General features: G+C 35.9%; 6 protein-coding genes and 4 pseudogenes across 10 annotated transcripts, besides 7 other annotated features; 4 read left to right on the top strand and 6 right to left on the bottom strand.

The window, feature by feature from the left end:
- Positions 1-7650: part of a mobile genetic element that runs on past the window's edge.
- Positions 317-849, bottom strand: TVAGG3_0196470 (organellar and viral DNA polymerase type B; the record flags this gene model as incomplete). The annotated part of the gene is made up of 1 exon (XM_051226187.1): positions 317-849. A coding segment is annotated over one exon (533 nt), but the record flags the coding sequence as incomplete, so codon positions are not given.
- TVAGG3_0196460 (uncharacterized protein) lies at positions 1218-1643 on the top strand (the record flags this gene model as incomplete). Its single annotated transcript, XM_051226186.1, has 1 exon — positions 1218-1643. The coding sequence occupies one exon, from the start codon at positions 1218-1220 to the stop codon at positions 1641-1643; it is 426 nt and encodes a 141-aa protein (XP_051111172.1).
- Positions 1686-3282: a mobile genetic element.
- TVAGG3_0196440 (uncharacterized protein) lies at positions 3445-4059 on the bottom strand (the record flags this gene model as incomplete). Its single annotated transcript, XM_051226185.1, has 1 exon — positions 3445-4059. The coding sequence occupies one exon, from the start codon at positions 4057-4059 to the stop codon at positions 3445-3447; it is 615 nt and encodes a 204-aa protein (XP_051111171.1).
- TVAGG3_0196430 (protein of unknown function, DUF4106 family) lies at positions 4482-5336 on the bottom strand (the record flags this gene model as incomplete). The annotated part of the gene is made up of 1 exon (XM_051226184.1): positions 4482-5336. The coding sequence occupies one exon, from the start codon at positions 5334-5336 to the stop codon at positions 4482-4484; it is 855 nt and encodes a 284-aa protein (XP_051111170.1).
- On the top strand, positions 6494-7020 carry TVAGG3_0196420 (annotated as a pseudogene). Its single transcript has one exon. A coding segment is annotated over exon 1 (527 nt).
- Positions 7021-7650: a terminal%2Cinverted (terminal inverted repeat of Maverick-1A transposon ID:TVAGG3_0196410).
- Positions 7650-13016: a mobile genetic element.
- Positions 7651-8053: a terminal%2Cinverted (terminal inverted repeat of Maverick transposon ID:TVAGG3_0196350).
- On the bottom strand, positions 8054-8491 carry TVAGG3_0196400 (protein of unknown function, DUF4107 family; the record flags this gene model as incomplete). Its single annotated transcript, XM_051226183.1, has 1 exon — positions 8054-8491. One exon carries the CDS (start codon positions 8489-8491, stop codon positions 8054-8056), a length of 438 nt encoding a protein of 145 aa, XP_051111169.1.
- Positions 8807-9685, bottom strand: TVAGG3_0196390 (annotated as a pseudogene). The gene has a single exon. A coding segment is annotated over exon 1 (879 nt).
- On the top strand, positions 9735-10585 carry TVAGG3_0196380 (annotated as a pseudogene). The gene has a single exon. A coding segment is annotated over exon 1 (851 nt).
- On the top strand, positions 11009-11623 carry TVAGG3_0196370 (uncharacterized protein; the record flags this gene model as incomplete). The annotated part of the gene is made up of 1 exon (XM_051226182.1): positions 11009-11623. One exon carries the CDS (start codon positions 11009-11011, stop codon positions 11621-11623), a length of 615 nt encoding a protein of 204 aa, XP_051111168.1.
- TVAGG3_0196360 lies at positions 12307-12639 on the bottom strand (annotated as a pseudogene). The gene has a single exon. A coding segment is annotated over exon 1 (333 nt).
- Positions 13017-14369: 1353 nt separating the features above from the next.
- Positions 14370-15025: a terminal%2Cinverted (terminal inverted repeat of Maverick transposon ID:TVAGG3_0196300).
- Positions 14370-22474: part of a mobile genetic element that runs on past the window's edge.

The raw sequence follows: 22474 nt of genomic DNA, 5'->3' as shown, positions 1-22474 counted from the left end.
TATTCTTTCGTTAAAATTGTTTTCCCCGATGTTATGTCATTAACGAAACTATCACCGTCAAAAAGTTAACGAATTCAATTTCGTCGTTGATGCTTTTATTTCATACACCGCTTTATTGATAGTTTTTGGCTCACCTTCTTTAGAAGCATATGAAACATTAATGAATGAATTATATGTATTCATGAATGAGTTAAAATCAATGATTTTCATTAATGACGCCTTTAATGATTCATTTACTGTCGAATCCCTTAAAGTAATTAATGAACTGTCATTTATGAAAGGTACACTGCAAACCGTCGAGTTTGGATCAAATGCTGTAGTTGGTGCAGGAATATTAATGATATAAGTCATTAAATCATTAAGTGACGTAAATAATGTTGTTGTTTTTGATTTAATTTCTTTAGCATCTGTTATATACGGTAATTTTATTTCTGTAGTTTCTGAATTAAAGATATTCGCTAAAATGTTTTGTAAACTGTTTTGAACAGCTGTGTAAACCGTTGAATTCGGAACTCTTACGATTTCACCGTCCTTAATAAAAGGCATTGCACATGGTGTAGTGCTTGGGTCAAATCTTTCGGGATTATAATTCAACATATATTCTAACGCTTCATGAACAGACTTATATACTGTTGTGTCGTTCTTCATGACAACTTCACCATTTACAATGAATGGCATAGTACATGGAGTTAAAATAGGGTCAAACTTTTCATAGTCCTTCCATGTTATGTATTTCTCAGTATTTCCATCAGTGATAACAATATATTTGTCAGTAAGTGTGAGAGAGTATTGACCAAAATATAAACGTTTAGCTCTGTCAGCTTCATACGCATATGCAGCTATACTCATATTTTTAATGAGAATAAAATGTTGTTCTATTTGCAAAGTACAGACCCAAACGAATACGGACAGTAAAGCTACAAACAAACTTAGGTCTACAGAATGAGGCGCTTGCATTCAGAATGGTTGACTTCAATACTATCGCTTCATTCGTTATAACAGATGAAACAGATTTCATGGAGATTGAAATAGATGGAAAGAAGCACGAAATAAGATTTCACAATAATGTAGAATATAAGATGGAAACATTAGCTGGAGTGTTAAATGCTCTCATAAATACTACAATAAACAAGGATAACGAAGAAAACTTAATGAATGTTAAACTTATTGCAGGAGTTTTGAAGTTCGGTTATGTGAAGGAGTTTAAGATACCAAGAATGAGTCATAGAGTACAACTTCTTTTGGGTGCATACCATATGACATTTCCTTTGAAAAGTGTTGACAAAACGATTGAGATGAAATCTGTTCCATACGTATGTTATGGCAACTGTTTGTACATTGAGTCAAAAATAGCTAATGTCACAGGCATTTCAGGAGTTAATAGTAAAGGTTCAGTAGAATATAAGTCTTTCTGTTATGCAGTCAATTCAATGTTCATTCCAAACGTTCCTGTCATAGCAACTCATTTAGGTAAATGGGTTCGCATTAGTCCTCATAATTTGAAAGACATGCAATTCAGACTTGTTGACTTTCAAGGAGAGCCTGTAGAACTGAAGGCACCAGTGCGAATGACTGTTGAAGTTGACTTTTTAGAAAATATTAAATGCAACAGCTTACAAGAGAACTCAGAGCTAAAAATATAAAGTATGAATGTTATGTATTAGGTCATGAACTTTGGTTGTTGCTATAGATCCGTATTTTTCCCAAGTGAGCGGGGTATCTCCAATCCCAGCCCTATCGTCCTCCCAGTGTCAGTTTTCAATATAAAATCCAAATTTTTTTTGAAAATAAAAATTTCGAGAAATTTTTTTTGATTTTTTTCTTTGATTTCAATAATTCAAAATAAATTTGGGAGTAAAAAGACACTATTTAATGAATTCATATGAGTGAATGTGGATAAATACTCTCAAAACATACAATTTATCTATTTTTTCTTTATATTATCAACTAATTAGTGATAATTTTTTTTGAATCAGATTTTTTTTTCATTAAAAACATAATATATAACACAACAATGATGCACACATACGTATCTACACATCAAAATATAAAGCTTGTTTTGGTCTGGGCATCCCAACCCAAAATTCTTAAAAAATTGAATAAAATTGAATACTTGGGGCTGGGATACCCATCCCAAAACCGAATTGAATTTTTTGAATTAAAGAATATATTTATGTATTTATAATATACATGTGATGTCTATAAAAAATACTAAATTCTAAAAAAAATTCAATTTATTCAAAACGTATACTAAGTGATCACTTCATTAGTAGGATCAGCAATCCTACTAAATGGTGAGAACGCCACTAACTAAAAAGGGAGTCCTTGGAGCTCTTGATCTCTTGTCAGTAGAGTTCATAATGAGGCATGGCATCTACTGATTAGAGATCAGAGCAATCCTACCTTACCTTCAGGAGCTACAAAGCTCCTAATCGTTACGAGGGGAGCCTTGGAGCTCCTGAAGCTCATCAGCAGAGGCTATTTACCATTTGGGCCTCTTCTGATGAAAGATGCGAAACACGTCTACGAACCAGGAGCTTCAAAGCTTCTAATCCTTACTAAAGGGAGCTTTGGAGCTCCTGAGTCTCCATCAACAGAGTCCCAGATGGTAAATGTCCTTTGCTGATGAAAGATGCGAAACACATCTACGAACCAGGAGCTCCAAAGCTCCTAATCCTTACGAAAGGGAGCTTTGGAGCTCCTGAAACTCCTTTTACTATAAAATAGGACAGTTTTCTTCTGAGGTTCTCATCAAATCTAAGACTTCAGAAGAAAGCTGTCCTATCAATGTATACTTACACTCTCATGGACTACAAGTGTACAATTTTAAGGCAGAGATTATCCGAGGCCTCTCATCAAATGAGGGACCTCGGATAATCTCTACCTTAAGTAGTCAAATAACTTTTCTCACTATTTAGGAACAAAAGAACAAGAGTTGGAGTACTTTAAGGCAAGATTCTTCCGAAATCTCTCATCGAATGAGAGACTTCGGAAGGACCTTGCCAAATCCTTGAACGCCAATATCCTTGGAACTGAGCTAGAACCAGGGAGAAGTAGCATACTATAGAGCACGATGGTAATCTCGGAAATGCTTATATCGCCCCAAGCACAATATTTAAGAAGTCTAACTCATATATACAAGAAGTCAGGCTGAATAGATATTGTGCATATGGTTTGCAGAACTCTCATGATATTTAAAATTCATGTTATCCCAAAAAAGGTGACACTTTGGGTGTATCGTCCATCCCAGGGATGCAAAAATCACATCACCTTGGATCTATAGTTGTTGCTGTTTGATGAAACAAATGAGTTAGTTATGTCAGTCAAGAGAACAGAAAAATATTGTGTTAGTGAAAACTGCACCAAGTCAATAAGATTAGGTTTGCATTATGAAGATGAGTTCGATACTGTTGAAGAAGTTTTGGATAGATATTACAAATTGCTTTAATTTACTAAAACATATTTCAAACAAAGCTTATAGTCAGTAGATAGTTTTGTATACTCGTTCGAATATTTATACTTAAACTCAACTCCTGTAGTTCCTGGTGTTTCAATGATGCGGATGTTACCTATTTTCATGAATAGTGGAGTTTGACCACAGCATTCGATTTCAGGGTCGAGATAGTCAATGACACATTGCTTTCCTGTTATTCGTGATATAACATTTTCAAGGTCCTCCTTTGTTAGAATTATTTGGTTCTTACTTATAAGATTTATCAAAAGCTTCTTATCGTCTTTGAGTAAAATTGTTTGGTATAACTGAAGAAGGTAATGGTCTACGTTATCTGAAGGATTTGTTTGAACATTTGTGTAAGGGTTGTCGTTGGCTTCTCTTGAAAGAATTTGGTCCAGTGGTGGATACTCTAACTTAACATCTGATGTAGCGTTAGCGTTTGAAGCTGTGTTTAAATTCACCGACTTAAGATCTGGTTCTTTTTCTTTCAAACACTCTGAACTATAGTTCTTTATGACAATATTGTTTGTCGTTCGTGAGTCAACATTTGATGTTGGTTCAATTGGAACATTAACGGCACCAGCTAAGATGGATTTGCTTCTCATTTCATATAGAATAAAAACCTTTTATATGTATGAAATGAACAATATACTCGACAAGGGTTTGAATGTAAAGCTAACGAATGAAAATATTGTTGAATTCACTGAGACAGGAGCTGTGTATAAAGATGTAGAACTACTGAACAAAAGAGCTAAGGGAAGAAGCAGGAACATGAACAAAGGGTGGAAGCCTATAAAATTTATGTCAATGATGGCTCAGGAGGTTCAAACATAAAGTATGCAGAAAGTTATAGAGTTTATGCTCTCAAAGGTGAAAAGCCTTCATTTAAGAACAGCTATTCTAACGCATATCCTCAAAAGCTAACGGATGGGGAAGTGGATGATATGAATGACAGCAAAAATATTAACAGAAATGGCGACAGAGATGCATGGAATTTGTTTACCATCAGTCAATTAAAGCATAAGATTTAAAACAATGTTGGTCGTTCCCATGGAATATTTTTGACTTTAATGGTATTAGTCATGATATGAATCTCAAGGTATGAACGAGGAGAGATGAGAGACTTATATGCTTCCCAAATTTCTTCAAAAGGTAATGTTATACCTGACTGTTTCCAAATGAGTTCAATGTCATAACGTGAGAAACCTTGAAAGATAACGAAGTCAGTTATGAGACGTTTTATGTTTAAAGCAAGGAAACGCCATGTTTGCATAAGTATTGCTACAGTTAAATGGTAATGTCTGACTTTAGTTATGATGTTAGCTAATGGTGAGTCTGCTTTTGACACTAAACCTTTTCCGGCGAAGTCGTCACAAACGAGCAGAGTGTTTGAAGGATACTTTTTGAAGGGGTATTTTGAAAGTTTTGATAGAATGTAGTTTGTCAGTCGTTTCATATCGTAAACTCCTGAGTATTGACGTAAGTGGTGTTTGTCAATAATTCTTTCCATCTCTTCTGAAGTCTTTTGCATTCCTGACTGTATGAACTCTACAATAGCATAATATTTTCTCTTACGTCGAATGTAACGTTGAAGAAATTCAATGAGTTCACTGTCTGGAACTTTAACGACAGAGGCTTGAACTTTTGACATAAATGTTTTCGCTGTTGAGTCCATAGAGTCTGAAGTTGCTGATATAATGATTTGGTCATAGTAAGAGTCGTTTCCTAAACGCTCTATTATGAGTATATGACGAATTAAATTAAATGTCTTACCTGAACCCATCTTTCCACAATAGAAATAAACACCATTTGAACAGAACTCATAGTCCTTACTGAAAGGAAGAATAAGAGAACTGTTGAGCTTTTCACTGCTTTCATTCATGTCTTCATCTACGTCATGTATTAAATGCTTCATTTTATCTCCATTAAAAATGCAAGTCAGAAATATTCAGAACATAGCACCGAGTCTAACTGACAAGAGTATAAAGATATACTATGAACACGTTATGATGAAACCTACCAAAATTCAAGAAAGTCAGTATACTTATGAATATCCAAGACACTGGGTAGAGTATGTAGGAGGTGAGAAAGCTATTGAAATCAGACAGGTTCGAAGTATTCCAGCAGGAAGAACAATATTATTGAAGAACTTTAATGTTTTGAGGTATAATGATGAAACAAAGAAGCAAGATAGTTTCCCTGTTGCTGTGTATGTGAACTTAGATACAGGAGATGAACATGAAAGTTTTTAATACAAAGCTTCAAACGGTAGTGAGAGAACAACTGACTGCGGAAGGGCATCCATTACCTTCAGAAGTTACCATAGCATATAATTTTGAAAAAACTCAATAGATTTTAAAGTCATCTCTGCAAAGAAGTCAGGTTTTACATTTAATGAAGCAGATGTATATTCGAATGAAAACTTCAAAGCTATTGCATGGTTAGATAATGACGATTGCTTTAAGAAAATATTTAATACAGTGACTCAACGATGTCAATAGATGACCTTCGTGGATGTTACCATCGACGTTTACAGTAGAAGGTTCAGCAGGATTGCTTACAAGATTGTCAATTGGTGGTATTTGGTCTCGTGAGAACATTGTTTATAAAATCCAGTATAAGTGAATTTGCTGAAGAATCTATATTATGTCTTTCAAACTATATGTATTCGCCGCCGAAGCATTATAGTATAACAAACTTTGTCAGTAAGTTTAACATAAGACTTGTCGAACCTTTCTTCAATGAAAGATGTTGTGCTACCTAAAGATGGAAAGGATGGACTCATTATTGAATGATTTTAATTGCATATTAAATGAGCTTGTTTCTTGAAGGTCATTCATGATGAAATAACTGTTGTAGAAGATGTTAGCAATTGTTCAGACATTTTGAAGCGTATAGATGATATAAGAAATAAGTTAGATAGACGCGCAAAGCGGTGAGGGCGAAGCCCGTGAGAATGTTTATGTTTCATTGACTTTCTCCAGTAACGAGAACTTTTATGAGATAATATTGAAGAGAGATGATTTTAATATGGGGTAAATGGTAGCTTGGGCAGCTTTAGGCGCAATGGGAACAAAAGCATTAGCATTTGGAGCAAAAGCACTTGGAGCTTATGACGCAGTAAATAAAATGAGTGGAGGAAGGGTTTCGAAGACATTAGATGCAAATAAAGGGAAGATTGGAGGCTGGGTTGCAAAGAAGTTAAGATTAAATAAAATAGGGCTCATAAATAAAGCATCCAATTTGGTTGCGACTGAGTCAGAAAATGCTTTAGGAAAGGACGATGAGTTTGCAAAACACGCAAAGACTTTAATGACCAGATGAAATGTGAAACAATGCATTTAAATAGAGTCGATGGAACTAAAGAAAATGTTTCTTCTCCACCAGTAGTTCTTCCGTATGGTCCCTATGGAATGTATGGAAACCCTTACGAAAGACCATTTGACCCATTGACTGGTGGAAGTAACTGGTATCATTACGGCCGAAGAAGAAAGACAGTCAAGTTGGAGACAGACGTGAAGAAAGCAACTAAAAAGAAACCAAGGAAGAGAGTTATAAAGCAATGAATTCAACAGGGTGAAAAAACAGGTGAAAAAAGAGGTGAGATCTCACCACTTCACCTAAATTTATTTTTGTGCTATGTTTTCATACGTGTGGGAGTGGTGATATCATTAATTTTTATATAAATGACGAAAACTATTGAGATAACAAACTACAACGGTCATGAGTTCAAGAATTTGTTTTCGTTCCTCGTGAAAATACATTCTATCAGAATACGAGGGAGAAAGGGTAAAGTTAGTTTGAGCGTTTATGAAGGAATGAAGAATGGAAAAGTTTATACAAGCATACGATACAAACGGTAAGCGTGTTTCATTAGCTTTGTCAAAACTTACTAACATTTATTTTGACAGTGACTTTGACTCTGACGATTGGAGCGACAGCAGCGATACTGAAGAATATGAACTATTGTGTGAAGCACAGCAATGGAGAGTTGCAATACTTCTGTAAGTGAGAACGTTTATTTTTTTACAGTAGTGAGGTGAAGTGGTTGGCGGCTTTTATAAATATTTAAGGTTAAGTTGGTGTTTGTGTTTGTGTTGTAAAAATACGTTAACGGTTTTGTAAAGTGTCAAATTCACAAGTATTGCGTATGGAGGAACGCAGTGCCTCCATACACGAGACTTGTATACTAACTACACAATACTTCATATTCTTCAGTATCGCTGCTGTCGCTCCAATCGTCAGAGTCAAAGTCACTGTCAAAATAAATGTTAGTAAGTTTTGACAAAGCTAATGAAACACGCTTACCGTTTGTATCGTATGCTTGTATAAACTTTCCATTCTTCATTCCTTCATAAACGCTCAAACTAACTTTACCCTTTCTCCCTCGTATCTGATAGAATGTATTTTCACGAGGAACGAAGAACAAATTCTTGAACTCATGACCGTTGTAGTTTGTTATCTCAATAGTTTTCGTCATTTATATAAAAATTAATGATATCACCACCCTCACACGTATGAAAACATAGCACAAAAATAAATTTAGGTGAAGTGGTGAGATCTCACCTCTTTTTTCACCTGTTTTTCACCCTGTTGAATTCATTGCTTTATAACTCTCTTCCTTGGTTTCTTTTTAGTTGCTTTCTTCACGTCTGTCTCCAACTTGACTGTCTTTCTTCTTCGTCCGTAATGATACCAGTTACTTCCACCAGTCAATGGGTCAAATGGTCTTTCGTAAGGGTTTCCATACATTCCATAGGGACCATACGGAAGAACTACTGGTGGAGAAGAAACATTTTCTTTAGTTCCATCGACTCTATTTAAATGCATTGTTTCACCTTTCATCTGGTCATTAAAGTCTTTTGCGTGTTTTGCAAACTCATCGTCCTTTCCTAAAGCATTTTCTGACTCAGTCGCAACCAAATTGGATGCTTTATTTATGAGCCCTATTTTATTTAATCTTAACTTCTTTGCAACCCAGCCTCCAATCTTCCCTTTATTTGCATCTAATGTCTTCGAAACCCTTCCTCCACTCATTTTATTTACTGCGTCATAAGCTCCAAGTGCTTTTGCTCCAAATGCTAATGCTTTTGTTCCCATTGCGCCTAAAGCTGCCCAAGCTACCATTTACACCATATTAAAATCATCTCTCTTCAATATTATCTCATAAAAGTTCTCGTTACTGGAGAAAGTCAATGAAACATAAGCGTTCTCACGGGCTTCGCCCTCACCGCTTTGCGGTCTATCTAACTTCTTTCTTATATCATCTATACGCTTCAAAATGTCTGAACAATTGCTAACATCTTCTACAACAGTTATTTCATCATGAATGACCTTCAAGAACAAGCTCATTTAATATGCTATTAAAATCATCTCAATAATGAGTCCATCCTTTCCATCTTTAGGTAGCACAACATCTTTCATTGAAGAAGGTTCGACAAGTCTTATGTTAAACTTACTGACAAAGTTTGTTATACTATAATGCTTCGGCGGCGAATACATGTAGTTTGAAAGACATAATATAGATTCTTCAGCAAATTCACTTATACTGGATTTTATAACAATGTTCTCACGAGACCAAATACCACCAATTGACAATCTTGTAAGCAATCCTGCTGAACCTTCTACTGTAAACGTCGATGGTAACATTCCACGAAGGTCATCTATTGACATCGTTGAGTCACTGATTTAAATATTTTCTTAAAGCAATCGTCATTATCTAACCATGCAATAGCTTTGAAGTTTTCATTCGAATATACATCTGCTTCATTAAATGTAAAACCTGACTTCTTTGCAGAGATGACTTTAAAATCTATTGAGTTTGTTTCAAAATTATATGCTATGGTAACTTCTGAAGGTAATGGATGCCTTCCGCAGTCAGTTGTTCTCTCACTACCGTTTGAAGCTTTGTATTAAAAACTTTCATGTCATCTCCTGTATCTAAGTTCACATACACAGCAACAGGGAAACTATCTTGCTTCTTTGTTTCATCATTATACTCAAAACATTAAAGTTCTTCAATAATATTGTTCTTCCTGCTGGAATACTTCGAACCTGTCTGATTTCAATAGCTTTCTCACCTCCTACATACTCTACCCAGTGTCTTGGATATTCATAAGTATACTGACTTTCTTGAATTTTGGTTGGTTTCATCATAACATGTTCATAGTATATCTTTATACTCTTGTCAGTTAGACTCGGTGCTATGTTCTGAATATTTCTGACTTGCATTTTTAATGGAGATAAAATGAAGCATTTAATACATGACGTAGATGAAGACATGAATGAAAGCAGTGAAAAGCTCAACAGTTCTCTCATTCTTCCTTTCAGTAAGGACTATGAGTTCTGTTCAAATGGTGTTTATTTCTATTGTGGAAAGATGGGTTCAGGTAAGACATTTAATCAATTCGTCATATACTCATAACAGAGCGTTTAGGAAACGACTCTTACTATGACCAAATCATTATATCAGCAACTTCAGACTCTATGGACTCAACAGCGAAAACATTTATGTCAAAAGTTCAAGCCTCTGTCGTTAAAGTTCCAGACAGTGAACTCATTGAATTTCTTCAACGTTACATTCGACGTAAGAGGAAATATTATGCCATCGTTGAATTTATACAGTCAGGAATGCAAAAGACTTCTGAGGAGATGGAAAGAATTATTGACAAACACCACTTACGTCAATACTCAGGAGTTTACGATATGAAACGACTTACAAACTACATTCTGTCAAAACTTTCAAAATACCCCTTCAAAAAATATCCTTCAAACACTTTATTAGTTTGTGACGACTTCGCCGGAAAAGGTTTAGTGTCAAAACCAGACTCACCATTAGCTAACATCATTACTAAAGTCAGACATTACCACTTAACTGTAGCAATACTTATGCAAACATGGAGGTTTTTAGCTTTAAACATAAAACGTCTCATAACTGACTTCGTTATCTTTCAAGGTTTCTCACGTTATATTGAACTCATTTGGAAACAGTCAGGTATAACATTACCTTTTGAAGAAATTTGGGAAGCATATAAGTCTCTCATCTCTCCTCGTTCATACCTTGAGATTCATATCATGACTAATACCATTAAAGTCAAAAATATTCCATGGGAACGACCAACATTGTTTTAAAGTTTAACCTTCAATTGACTGATGGTAAACAAATTCCATGCATCTCTGTCGCCATTTCTGTTAATATTTTTGCTGTCATTCATATCATCCACTTCCCCATCCGTTAGCTTTTGAGGATATGCGTTAGAATAGCTGTTCTTAAATGAAGGCTTTTCACCTTTGAGAGCATAAACTCTATAACTTTCTGCATACTTTATGTTTGAACCTCCTGAGCCATCATTGACATAAATTTTTATAGGCTTCCACCCTTTGTTCATGTTCCTGCTTCTTCCCTTAGCTCTTTTGTTCAGTAGTTCTACATCTTTATACACAGCACCTGTCTCAGTGAATTCAACAATATTTTCATTCGTTAGCTTTACATTCAAACCCTTGTCGAGTATATTGTTCATTTCATACATATAAAAGGTTTTTATTCTATATGAAATGAGAAGCAAATCCATCTTAGCTGGTGCCGTTAATGTTCCAATTGAACCAACATCAAATGTTGACTCACGAACGACAAACAATATTGTCATAAAGAACTATAGTTCAGAGTGTTTGAAAGAAAAAGAACCAGAACTTAAGTCGGTGAATTTAAACACAGCTTCAAACGCTAACGCTACATCAGATGTTAAGTTAGAGTATCCACCACTGGACCAAATTCTTTCAAGAGAAGCCAACGACAACCCTTACACAAATGTTCAAACAAATCCTTCAGATAACGTAGACCATTACCTTCTTCAGTTATACCAAACAATTTTACTCAAAGACGATAAGAAGCTTTTGACAAATCTTATAAGCAAGAACCAAATAATTCTAACAAAGGAGGACCTTGAAAATGTTATATCACGAATAACAGGGAAACAATGTGTCATTGACTATCTCGACCCTGAAATCGAATGCTGTGGTCAAACTCCACTATTCATGAAAATAGGTAACATCCGCATCATTGAAACACCAGGAACTACAGGAGTTGAGTTTAAGTATAAATATTCGAACGAGTATACAAAACTATCTACTGACTATAAGCTTTGTTTGAAATATGTTTTAGTAAATTAAAGCAGTCAGGACTCGGTCTTGGCGCTTTGCGCCGTCAGTCAAAAAATTTCAAGTTAGCAATTTGTAATATCTATCCAAAACTTCTTCAACAGTATCGAACTCATCTTCATAATGCAAACCTAATCTTATTGACTTGGGTGCAGTTTTCACTAACACAATATTTTTCTGTTCTCTTGACTGACATAACTAACTCATTTGTTTCATCAAACAGCAACAACCAAAGTTCATGACCTAATACATAACATTCATACTTTATATTTTTAGCTCTGAGTTCTCTTGTAAGCTGTTGCATTTAATATTTTCTAAAAAGTCAACTTCAACAGTCATTCGCACTGGTGCCTTCAGTTCTACAGGCTCTCCTTGAAAGTCAACAAGTCTGAATTGCATGTCTTTCAAATTATGAGGACTAATGCGAACCCATTTACCTAAATGAGTTGCTATGACAGGAACGTTTGGAATGAACATTGAATTGACTTGCATAACAGAAAGACTTATATTCTACTGAACCTTTACTATTAACTCCTGAAATACCTGTGACATTAGCTATTTTAGACTCAATGTATAAACAATTACCATAACATACATATGAACAGATTTCATCTCAATCGTTTTGTCAACACTTTTCAAAGGAAATGTCATATGGTATGCACCCAAAAGAAGTTGTACTCTATGACTCATTCGTGTTATCTTAAACTCCTTCGCATAACTGAACTTCAATGTTCCTCAGAAGAGAGTTCGACATCTATGTTGTCAATAGTTTCTTCATTTATGAGAGCATTTAACACTCCAGCAATTTTATCTATTCTATACCCAGCTCTGTTAGGAAATGTTATAACACTTCTTTTGTCATCTATTTCAATCTCTATGAAATCTGTTTCATCTGTTATGACAAAAGTTGCGATAGTATTGAAGTCAACAACTCTGAAAGCAAGCGCTTCATTCTGAAGACCTAAGTTTGTTTGTAGCTTTACTGTCCCGTATTCGTTTGGGTCTGTACTTTGCAAATAGAACAACATTTTATTCTCATTAAAATATGACTATTGCTGCATATGCGTATGAAACAAATGAAGCAAGAAGAGCACATGAACTAGTAAACGAAAACTCAACTTTAACAGTGGAAGGCAATGATTTAGTCATTGACGATGGAAAAACTAAAAAAGTCATTGATTTCGATACTTTTAACACTTATGACCCATTCATTACAATAAGTAAAGTTCCCATCATAAATGATGGAACGGTGCAATATATAAATTCTACAGTAGATGCCTCATTAGTGAAAGTATTAAATGTTCTCATTGAATTGTTAAAGAGCTTTCGATTTGACGACAACATTAAATGCCTAAAGAATTTAGTCATGAATGAGAAACAAATTCTCGGCGTTGCTGGTAGCAGTAATGATGTACACCTTATGACATTAGAATATTATAACGAACATAAAGATGAACTGAAAGGAGAGAAGGGTGACACTGGACCTCAAGGACCACAAGGAATACAAGGACCTCAAGGCGAAAACGGTTTGGATGGTGAAGATGGAAAGGATGGAAAAACTGCTAAATCATGGATATGGAACCTTATAAATACTGGTTTAACAGCTGCTTCATATGGAGTTCTTCAATACCAAATCGGAAAATATGGGCAGTACTTGTGAAGAAGTTTTAGATGACGTTAAAAATGCTTTGAACTTCATTTCAAATGGTTCGGATACTATTAAAACTTTATCTGGTTGGATGCAAGAAAACAAGGAGTCAAATAGATACTATAAGACGTATAGCAAACAATGCACGTACGGGATTGGATACTTTACGAGAAGCACAAAATACACTAAAGGAAGCAAATGATATTCTTGGCTCAGTATCAGACATGCATGAAGATTGGCTTAAAGTATTGACAAATCTTTAAAAAATCACAGTCAGTCTATTGCTGACTACAAGAAAAGTATAGATTTTTTACATAGTGCTATGGACGTACATGATGGAAGCATAAGGAACTTACTTAATGCTAACAATAACTTACCAGGAACTATTAAAGCATTTATAAAGTCCTTTGTAAAACCTGGTGCTCTAACATTTAGGTCTTTGAGAGCAAGAGCATTGAAGTCAAGAGATGAAGAAACTCCAACAGAACCTACAGAAGGAACTGAAACAACAGAAACTCCAGAAGAACCACCAAAACCAACATCTAATGAAATATTGTTCGAATATTTTCCAAGGTACTCTGTTCTCATTGCATACATTCAAGAAATACTTAAGAAAGCAGACTTGACTTTAGGAGATGATGAAAGTTCTGTATATCTTTCGTTCCAGTTTCAAATAGCAGAACTTTTGAGACAGATATGCTTAATGTATGACAACATCTCTGATTTCGCAAGATATGATGACGACCATGACCCCGAACACGGTGAAGAAGAAGTTTACAAACATCCATTAAGACAGGAAACGAACCTGGTCCGCACCAAAGATGATATACTCTGAAAATTTGCAATATGTTCTCCAAAATTTTCAGAATATAAGTTGCGGAATCCAAAAGACGTCTTGGCGATTAAACAGGATCAAAATGTTTATTCAGTTTCCTACAATAAAATCTCAGAAGAATTTTACCAGTATTTGGGGAGATTCCAAAAACCAAAAGTGACAGCCCCTCAAAACATTTATACGGCCAATGAAGCAACAAAACCTGATACCATATTGGTGTAGATGTTTCATTTATCGTTACAGAGTACCTGTTTATTAGTATGCTAAAGTCGTGTTACTGAGGCACTGCGCGCCTTCGTACACCACTTAACCTTAAATATTTACAAAACGTTAACGTATATTTTACAAACAACGACAACACTAACTTAACCTTAAAATATTTACCAAACCGCCAACCACTAACGACTCATTGTGTAAAATAAACGTTCTCACTTACAAAAGTATTGCACTCTCCCATTGCCTGTGCTTCAATAACCAGCTAATAATCTCTGCTCACTTTCTTCATTAGGTCAAAGTCACTGTCACAAATACATCTGTTCAGTAAAGTTTTGGACAAAGCCAATATGAAAAACGTTACGTTTGTATCGGTTACTGCTGTAGAGCAACTTTCCCCATTCTTCATTCCTTCATTAAACGCTCGAACACTTACACTTTACACCTTTCTTCCCTCGCTAATACTGATAGAATGTATTTCACGAGAAGGACACGAAGAACAATTTTTGAACTCATGACCGTTTGTTAGTTTGTTATCTCAATAGTTTTCGTCATTTATATAAATAAAATAAACAAATAAATGATCATCACCACCCCTCACACGGTATTTGGAAAACATAGACGCAAAAATATACTTTAGGTAGAAGGTAGAATCTAACCTCCATTTCTACCCTCATTTTCTACCCTGTGAATTCATTGCTTTTATAACTCTCTTCCTAGGTTCTTTTAGCGTTGCTTTCTTCACGTCTTGTCTCCAACTTGACCTGTCTTTCTTCTTCGTCCTAATGAATACCACGTTACTCCTCCACACCAGTCAACAGGGTCCAATCATCGCCGTTCATAAGGGTTTCCCATACATTCCAAGGGACCATACGGGAAGACTACTGGTGGAGAAGAAACATTATTCTTTAGTTCCCATTCGAATCTAATTTTAAATGCAATTGTTCACCTTTCATCTCGGTCATTAAATGTCTTTTGCGTTAATTTGCAAAACTCGTCGTCCTTTTCCGTAACAGCATATACACCTCAGTTCGGCAACCCAAATATAGGCTATGCTATATAATATATATGCCGCCCTATTTTTATTTAAATCTAACTTCTTTGCAACCCAGCCTACCCACTCTCCCTTCTCATTTGCCTCTAATGTCTTTGAAACCCTTCCTCACTCATTTTATTTTACTGCAGGTTCATAAGCTCCAAGTGCTTTTGTGCTCCAAACAATGCTTTAAAATTGCTTTTGTTCCCATATGCCGCTAAAGCTGCCCAAGCTACCATCTCTACACCTATTGATTAAAACTCTCCTCCTCCTCCTCAATATATATCTATCTATAAAGTTCTCTGTTACTGTGAGAAAGTCAATGAAACCTAACGTTCTCACGGGCTTCAGCCCCTCACACGCTTTGCATGTATTATACTAGACTTATTTCTTAATCATCATATACGCTTCAAAATTACGAACAATTGCAACATCTTCTTACAACAGTTATTTCATCATGAATATGACTCTTCAAGACAACAAGTCCAAATTTTAATATGCTATTTAAATTCATCTCAATAATGAGTCCAGTCTTTCCATCTTTAAGGTAGCACAACATCTTTCAGTCAAGAAGCGTCTCGACAAGCTTCTCATGTCTATAACCCATTCCCTGACAAAAGTTGGTGTGCTTATACTATAGTGCTTTGGCGGCGCAATAACATGATAGTTTGAAAGACATGCTTAGCATTTCAGCAAATTTCACTTATACTGGATGTTTGGGATACAAGCTCAGGAATGATTCTCAGCGAGACCAAATTAGCCACTCATTGACAATCTTGTAAGCAGATCCTGCTGAACCTGTCTACTGTAAACGGTCGGATGGTAACATTCCACGAGGTCATCTAATTGACATCGTTGAAGTCACTGTAATTTAATATTTTCTATAACAACATCGTTCATTATCTCAACCATGCAAATAGCTTTGAAGTTTTCATTCGAATATACATCTGTTCATATAAATGTAAAACTTGATTCTTTGCAGAGAATGACTTTAAAATCTATTAGGTTGTTTTCAAATTATATGATGGATACTTCTGAAGCGTAATGGGGATTGCCCTTCCGCAGTTCAGTTGTTCTCTCAACTACCGTTTCGAAGCATTTTGTACTTATAAAAATTTCATGTCATTCCTTGATATCAAGTTCACATACACAGCAACAGAAAACATCTTGGACCTTCTTTGTTTCATCATTATTACCTCAAAACATTAAGAGTTCTTTCAATAATATTGTTCTCCTGTGGAAAGTTACTTTGAACTGTTCTCAATTTCAAGTAGCTTTCTACTGCCTACATTACTCTACCCAGTGTCTGGTATTTCATAATGGCTATACTGACGTTTCCTTGAAGTTTGGGTTGCGTTTCATCATAACAATGTTTCATACGCTTTCTTCTATACTCTTTCAGTGTAGACTAACGGTGCTACTGTTCTGAATATTTCTGACGATGCATTTATTAAATGGAGATACAATAAAGCATATTCAACTGAATGACGTAGATGGAGGACATTTGAATGAAACTGGAACAGAGTCACAACTAACTCGTTCTCTCATCTCTTCGACCTTTTCGAGTCAAAGATAATGACTTCTGTTTCAAATACGCGGTGTTTATTTTCTATCTGTGGAAAGATGGGTTCAGGTAAGACATCTTAATCTATTCGATCAATACTCATCAGATAGAGACGTTTAGGCAAACTGACTCTGATATTATGACCAAATCATTGTATCGAGCCAACTTCAGTCTCTGATGGACTCCAATCAGCGAAACAACTTCTTACGTCAAAAGTTCAAGCCTCTGTCGTTGGAAAGTTCCGACAGTTGAACTCATTGACAGTTTCTTTCAACGTTACATTCGACGTAAGAGAACCTATACTTTGCCCCATCCGTGAATTTATACAGTCCAGGAATGCAAAAAGACTTCTGAGGAGATGGAAACTAGCAATTAATTGACCAAAACACCCACTTACGTTCAAGTACTCAGGAAGTTACAGATTATGAAACCGACTACAAACTACATCTATAAAAACTATTTTCAAATACCCCTTCAAAAAAGTATCCATCAAACACCTTACTTAGCTTTTGTTATGATCATTCGACTGCGTAAAGGCGTCTAGTGTCAAGCTGACTTCTACCATTAGCTAACATTCAATACAATAAAGTCAGCATTACCATATTAACCTTGACAATATTATGGCAACATGGAGGCTTTTTAGGCTTTAAACATAAAAAACGTCTCATAACTGACTTCTTATCTGTTACAAGGTTTCTCACGTATGCAATTGAACCTCATTACACGTTCAGGATAAACGTCAGGCTCTTTGAGAGAAAATTTAGGGAAGCATATAAGTCTCTCAATTGCTCCTCGTATCATACCTTGAGAGTCTCATATCAGACTAATACCATGACTTAAAGTCAAAATAAATATCGATTGGGAACGACCAAACATATGTTTCTAAATATTAGACTGTAATTTGAGCTGAGGTAAACAAATTCCATGCATCTCTCGTTCGCCATTTCTGCTTAATATTTCCTGCCTGTTCATTCCTCTCCACTCCCCATCCGGGTAGCTTTTGAGGATTGCAGTTAGGAAATAGCGACTGTGATCTTAAAATTGGAAGAGGCTTCTTCACCTTTTGAGAGCCATAACTCTATTAGACTTTCTGCATACTTATGTTTGAACCCCTCGAGCCATCAGATTGAACATCAACATTTTTATGAGCCTCTCTCCACCTTTGTTCATCGTTCCTGCTTCTATCCACTATAGCTCTATTTGTTCAGTAGTTCTACATCCTTTATACACCAGCACCTGTCTCAAGTGAATTCAACCCAACAATCATGTTTCATTGCTACTTATCATTCAAACCCCTGTCGAGTATATATTGTTCATTTTCATACATATAGAAGGTTTTTTATTTCTACTCATGACAATTCGAGAGCAAATGCATCTCTAGCTGGTGCCGTTAATGTTCCAAATTGAAACCAAACATCCAAAGATGATTGATCACGAAGACAACCATATTTCATAAAGAACTATAGTTCAGAGTGTTTGGAAAGAGGACACGACCAGAACTTAAGTCGGTTGAATTTAAAAACCAACGCTATCAAACAGCACCCTACACTTACGGATTAAGACTAATAGCGGATCACCGATGGAGAAATTCTTCAGAAACGAATACCACATAGTAAAAAACCAAGATCAAGTGACACAAACCATTCTTGACACAACAATATACTCAGCGTTAGACTGTATATCTCAAGTATAATAAGCAAACATCAACAAGGCCTCTACAATAAGTTTCTACAGACCGCAAAACCGTGTTCATGACGTATACGTTAGGACCCCTTAACCTCTTCAGATGCTAGTGAGCTTCAAAACAATACTCAAATACGATATAGACACTGACAAATCTATAGTAAACCATAATTTAACAGGAGACCTTGAGAAGGAGTACTCAGAACTACAGCGGCTAACAGATGTTCCATTGACTATTACAACACGAGAATCAACTGTTACAAAACACTAGTCACGACTATGTAATTGAGATAATAATAGTAAAGAAATAAATCGATCATTAGAAGATAAGAATAATCAGACGCTCTGCACCAGGTTTGCAGCTTTAATGATTCGCAAACGTCAGTCATTACAAAAACTTTACAAAGATATTTGCTTTGAAAATGTTAGCAATTAAAGCAATTGTACTATCTAATCCAAAACTCTCTATCAAAAGTAATACAACTCATCTATCATAAATCGCAACAACAATCTATATGATTAGGTGCCAAGTTTTATCCAAACACTAACAAATAATATTTCTGTTACTCATTATGACATAAACTAGAATAATATATGATTTACAATCAAAAAAGCAGACAAACCAAAGTCTCATGACGCTAAAAATGACGAGTAAGCATCATATGTATATTTTTAGCTCTGAGTTCTCTTATAGCTGTCCTCGCAACCTCTCTTATCTTACCTAAACCACTCAAGTCAACTCCACAGCTCTTCGCCCCACTGCCGCTGCCTCGTCGTTCTTCAGGCTCTCTTTTGAAAGTCAACAAGTCTCGAACTTGCATGTCTGGTTCAAATTATGAGGACTAATGCGAACCCAGTTTACCTAATGAGTTTGCTATGACAGGAACGTCTTGTGCACAGACCACATCATGAATTGACTGCATACGGCACAGGACTCTATCCTTCTACTCGAACCATTACTATTAAACTTCCATGAAATAGCCTGTGACATTAGTATTTTGACCCTCACTGTATCAACTAACCAATTACCATAGGACACTGTACATATGGAAATGATTTCATCTTCAACGCTCCCTTTTGTCAACAACTATTTCAAAGGAAATGTCATTGGTATGCACTAAAAGAAGTTGTAACTCTACTCTTGGACCTCACTTCGCTCGTTCACTCCCCTCTCACCAGAACTCTTTCGCTAACTGAACTTTCAATGTTCCTCAGAAGAGAAGTTCGCAATCTATGATTGTTCAAATAGTTTTCTTCATTTATGAGAGCATATAAAACTCACTTATGAGGCATTCCAGCTGCAATTCTCACGTCTACAATCTCTCCCCCTGCTGTTAAACATTTATAACTTTTTGTCTCTATTTCAATATCTATGAAATTTGTCTTCATCTGATTATGACAAAGAAGCTTGCGAGATAGTATTGAAGTCAAAAACTCTGAAAGCAGCGCTCTCATGTCTGAGACCGAAGCTTTGTATTTCAGAGCTTTACTGTCCCGCATATTCGTTCTGCGTCTCGTGAGCTGTGCAAGGAGGCGTAGAACGCAACCCATTTTATCTCATTAACAATGATGAACTATGGTGTCCTACATATGGCGATGAAGACAAATGACAGCAAGACGAGAGCACCTCAAAACCACTCAGACTAAACGAAAAACTCAACCTTAACCAGTGGTGAGGCAATCGATTAGTCGATTGACGATGGAAAAAACTAAAAAAGTCAATTGATTTCGAATACTGTTAACACTTTCATGACACCTTCTCATACCAATATCACGCTCAGCAAGGTTCCCATCATTAAATGATGAACCGCCAGCCTGCAATATATAAATCTACAGATAGGCATCGCCTCAATAGTGAAGTATTATAATGTCTTCTCATTGATTTGTTTTAAAGAGCTTTTCGATTTGACGACAACAGTAAATGCCTAAAGACATTTAGTCACATGAATGAAGAAACAAATTCTCTCGGCGTTGCTGGTGAGCAGTAACGATGTACACCGTTATGACATCTGCAATATTTATAACTAACATAAAGATGAACTGAGAAGGAGAGAAGAAGGGTGACACTGGACCTCAGAGGACGCAAAATACAAGGAATACATACAAGACCTCAAGCGGGAAAACGTTTCGATGGTGAAAGGATGGAAAGGATGGAAAAACTCTAATCATCGTGATTGGAGCACCTTATAAATACTGGTTTAACAGCTGCTCATATGGAGCTCTTCAATTACCAAATCGGAAGATAATGAGGCCAAGTACTTGGTCGAAGAAGCTTTAAGATGACGTTAAAAAATGCTTTGACTATCCATTCTCAAATGGGGTTCGGGATACTATTAAAACTTTCATTCTGGTGTTGGTGTGACCAAGTGAAAAGCTCATAGTCGTCCACAAAATGTCCGCATGTTAAGCGACCAGTTCATTAAGTTATATGCTAGAACCCATAAGTTACTGCACGATTTTTACTGGGATTGGTCATGACTTTATACTACGTGTAGCAAGAGCTCACAAAATATCAGCTAAAAGCATATTGAATATATTCTCTGGTATCCTCCTAGATATAACATGATCTCGGATGATTGAATAAGATTTGCGCTAATTCACTGCAATCAAGATTCATAATTAATTATCACATTAAGCTAACTCAGTTCTTCAGTTTCCTCATGGCATGAAATTACCAAGTATGGACAGAGTAATAGGAGTTTATCATATTGTTGCTCGCTAATGTCTATGATGTATCCACGTATAAGAAAGAGTTGTCGAATATACATTAAATATGGTACAACTGTATTCGGCAAAGCCACATAAAGGGTAATTTCATAACTCTTTAGATGTTTAAGACAATTATATGAAGAACCCTTCTTACGAACATAATCTACACGCTCCACTTGTTTAAAGTTCCATTTAGTAAAAACTCATGCGTGCTCGCTATCTAATCATTTTGCGTGATAGCTTTTCGCAGGAGGGCAACGTATTTCAGGATTGTAGACAGTCTAAGAGATGCAGGTCAAATTCCAAAACTTGGACAACTTCTCAGTAGATAAGCAGACTTGAAATATCAGAACAGATCTTCCCATATACACATATCCTCCAAAGAGAGACTGACAACTATTACACGCATGTACACTCCGCGACGATCCAAAGAAAATCCTACCTCTCTCCCCCTAAGAAGCTAAATCGCTAAATATATGATCGAATGTCGTCTCGAGTATATTTCCAAAGCCACATCTTGTTTCACTCATGACTGTACATTCAGAGGATAAAATATACTTAAAGAATTAGGCAGATCAGTTGAACATTAGATGGAGGATTATGATCAGTAAGCACTCAGCATCTCTCAAAGAGAAACACCTGTGAGCAAATCCCTTATGTGATGTATAAGCACTATATCTCTCATGAACTCTTATTAACCTTCATTTCCGACTACTGATGCACAGAACTGAACTTCAATTCGGTCTACTCCTTTCGACTCATTCGTCTCTAGCTTTCTTATCGTATTGAGATAGTCGCCTTTGTCAAGTGTATAACCTTAGCCTCTTGCCTATCAAGTTTTGGCAATCTCATGTGTATCTACATGGGTTTCACTCATAAAGTATTTTTGTAAATTTCCCATGTCCTTTTTGCCTTTGGGGCTCTGGTCGCCCATCTCAGGTACCTATATCCTAGAAAGATTTGTCATAGTTTGTATTTGAGTCTTCCTTTATTTGCATGACATCTTTCCTGAGTTTCAGGTTTCAAAGCTCTTCAAACAGAGCTTGGTCCATATGGAATAAGCTCGTTTCCAAATCATATGTTTTTGTAGCCATTCTGGGTTTTTCTTTCCTCGTAACCAATAATTTATCTTTTGTGAATGGGAAAGCTTACCCAACGTTTCAGTTCTTTGCGTC

The sequence above is a fragment of the Trichomonas vaginalis genome, chromosome IV (assembly GCF_026262505.1).
Source record: "Trichomonas vaginalis G3 chromosome IV, whole genome shotgun sequence".
Classification (NCBI taxonomy): domain Eukaryota; phylum Parabasalia; order Trichomonadida; family Trichomonadidae; genus Trichomonas; species Trichomonas vaginalis.
The sequence above is the reverse complement of the archived record's forward strand: the minus strand, read 5'-3'. Positions and strand labels throughout refer to the sequence as shown.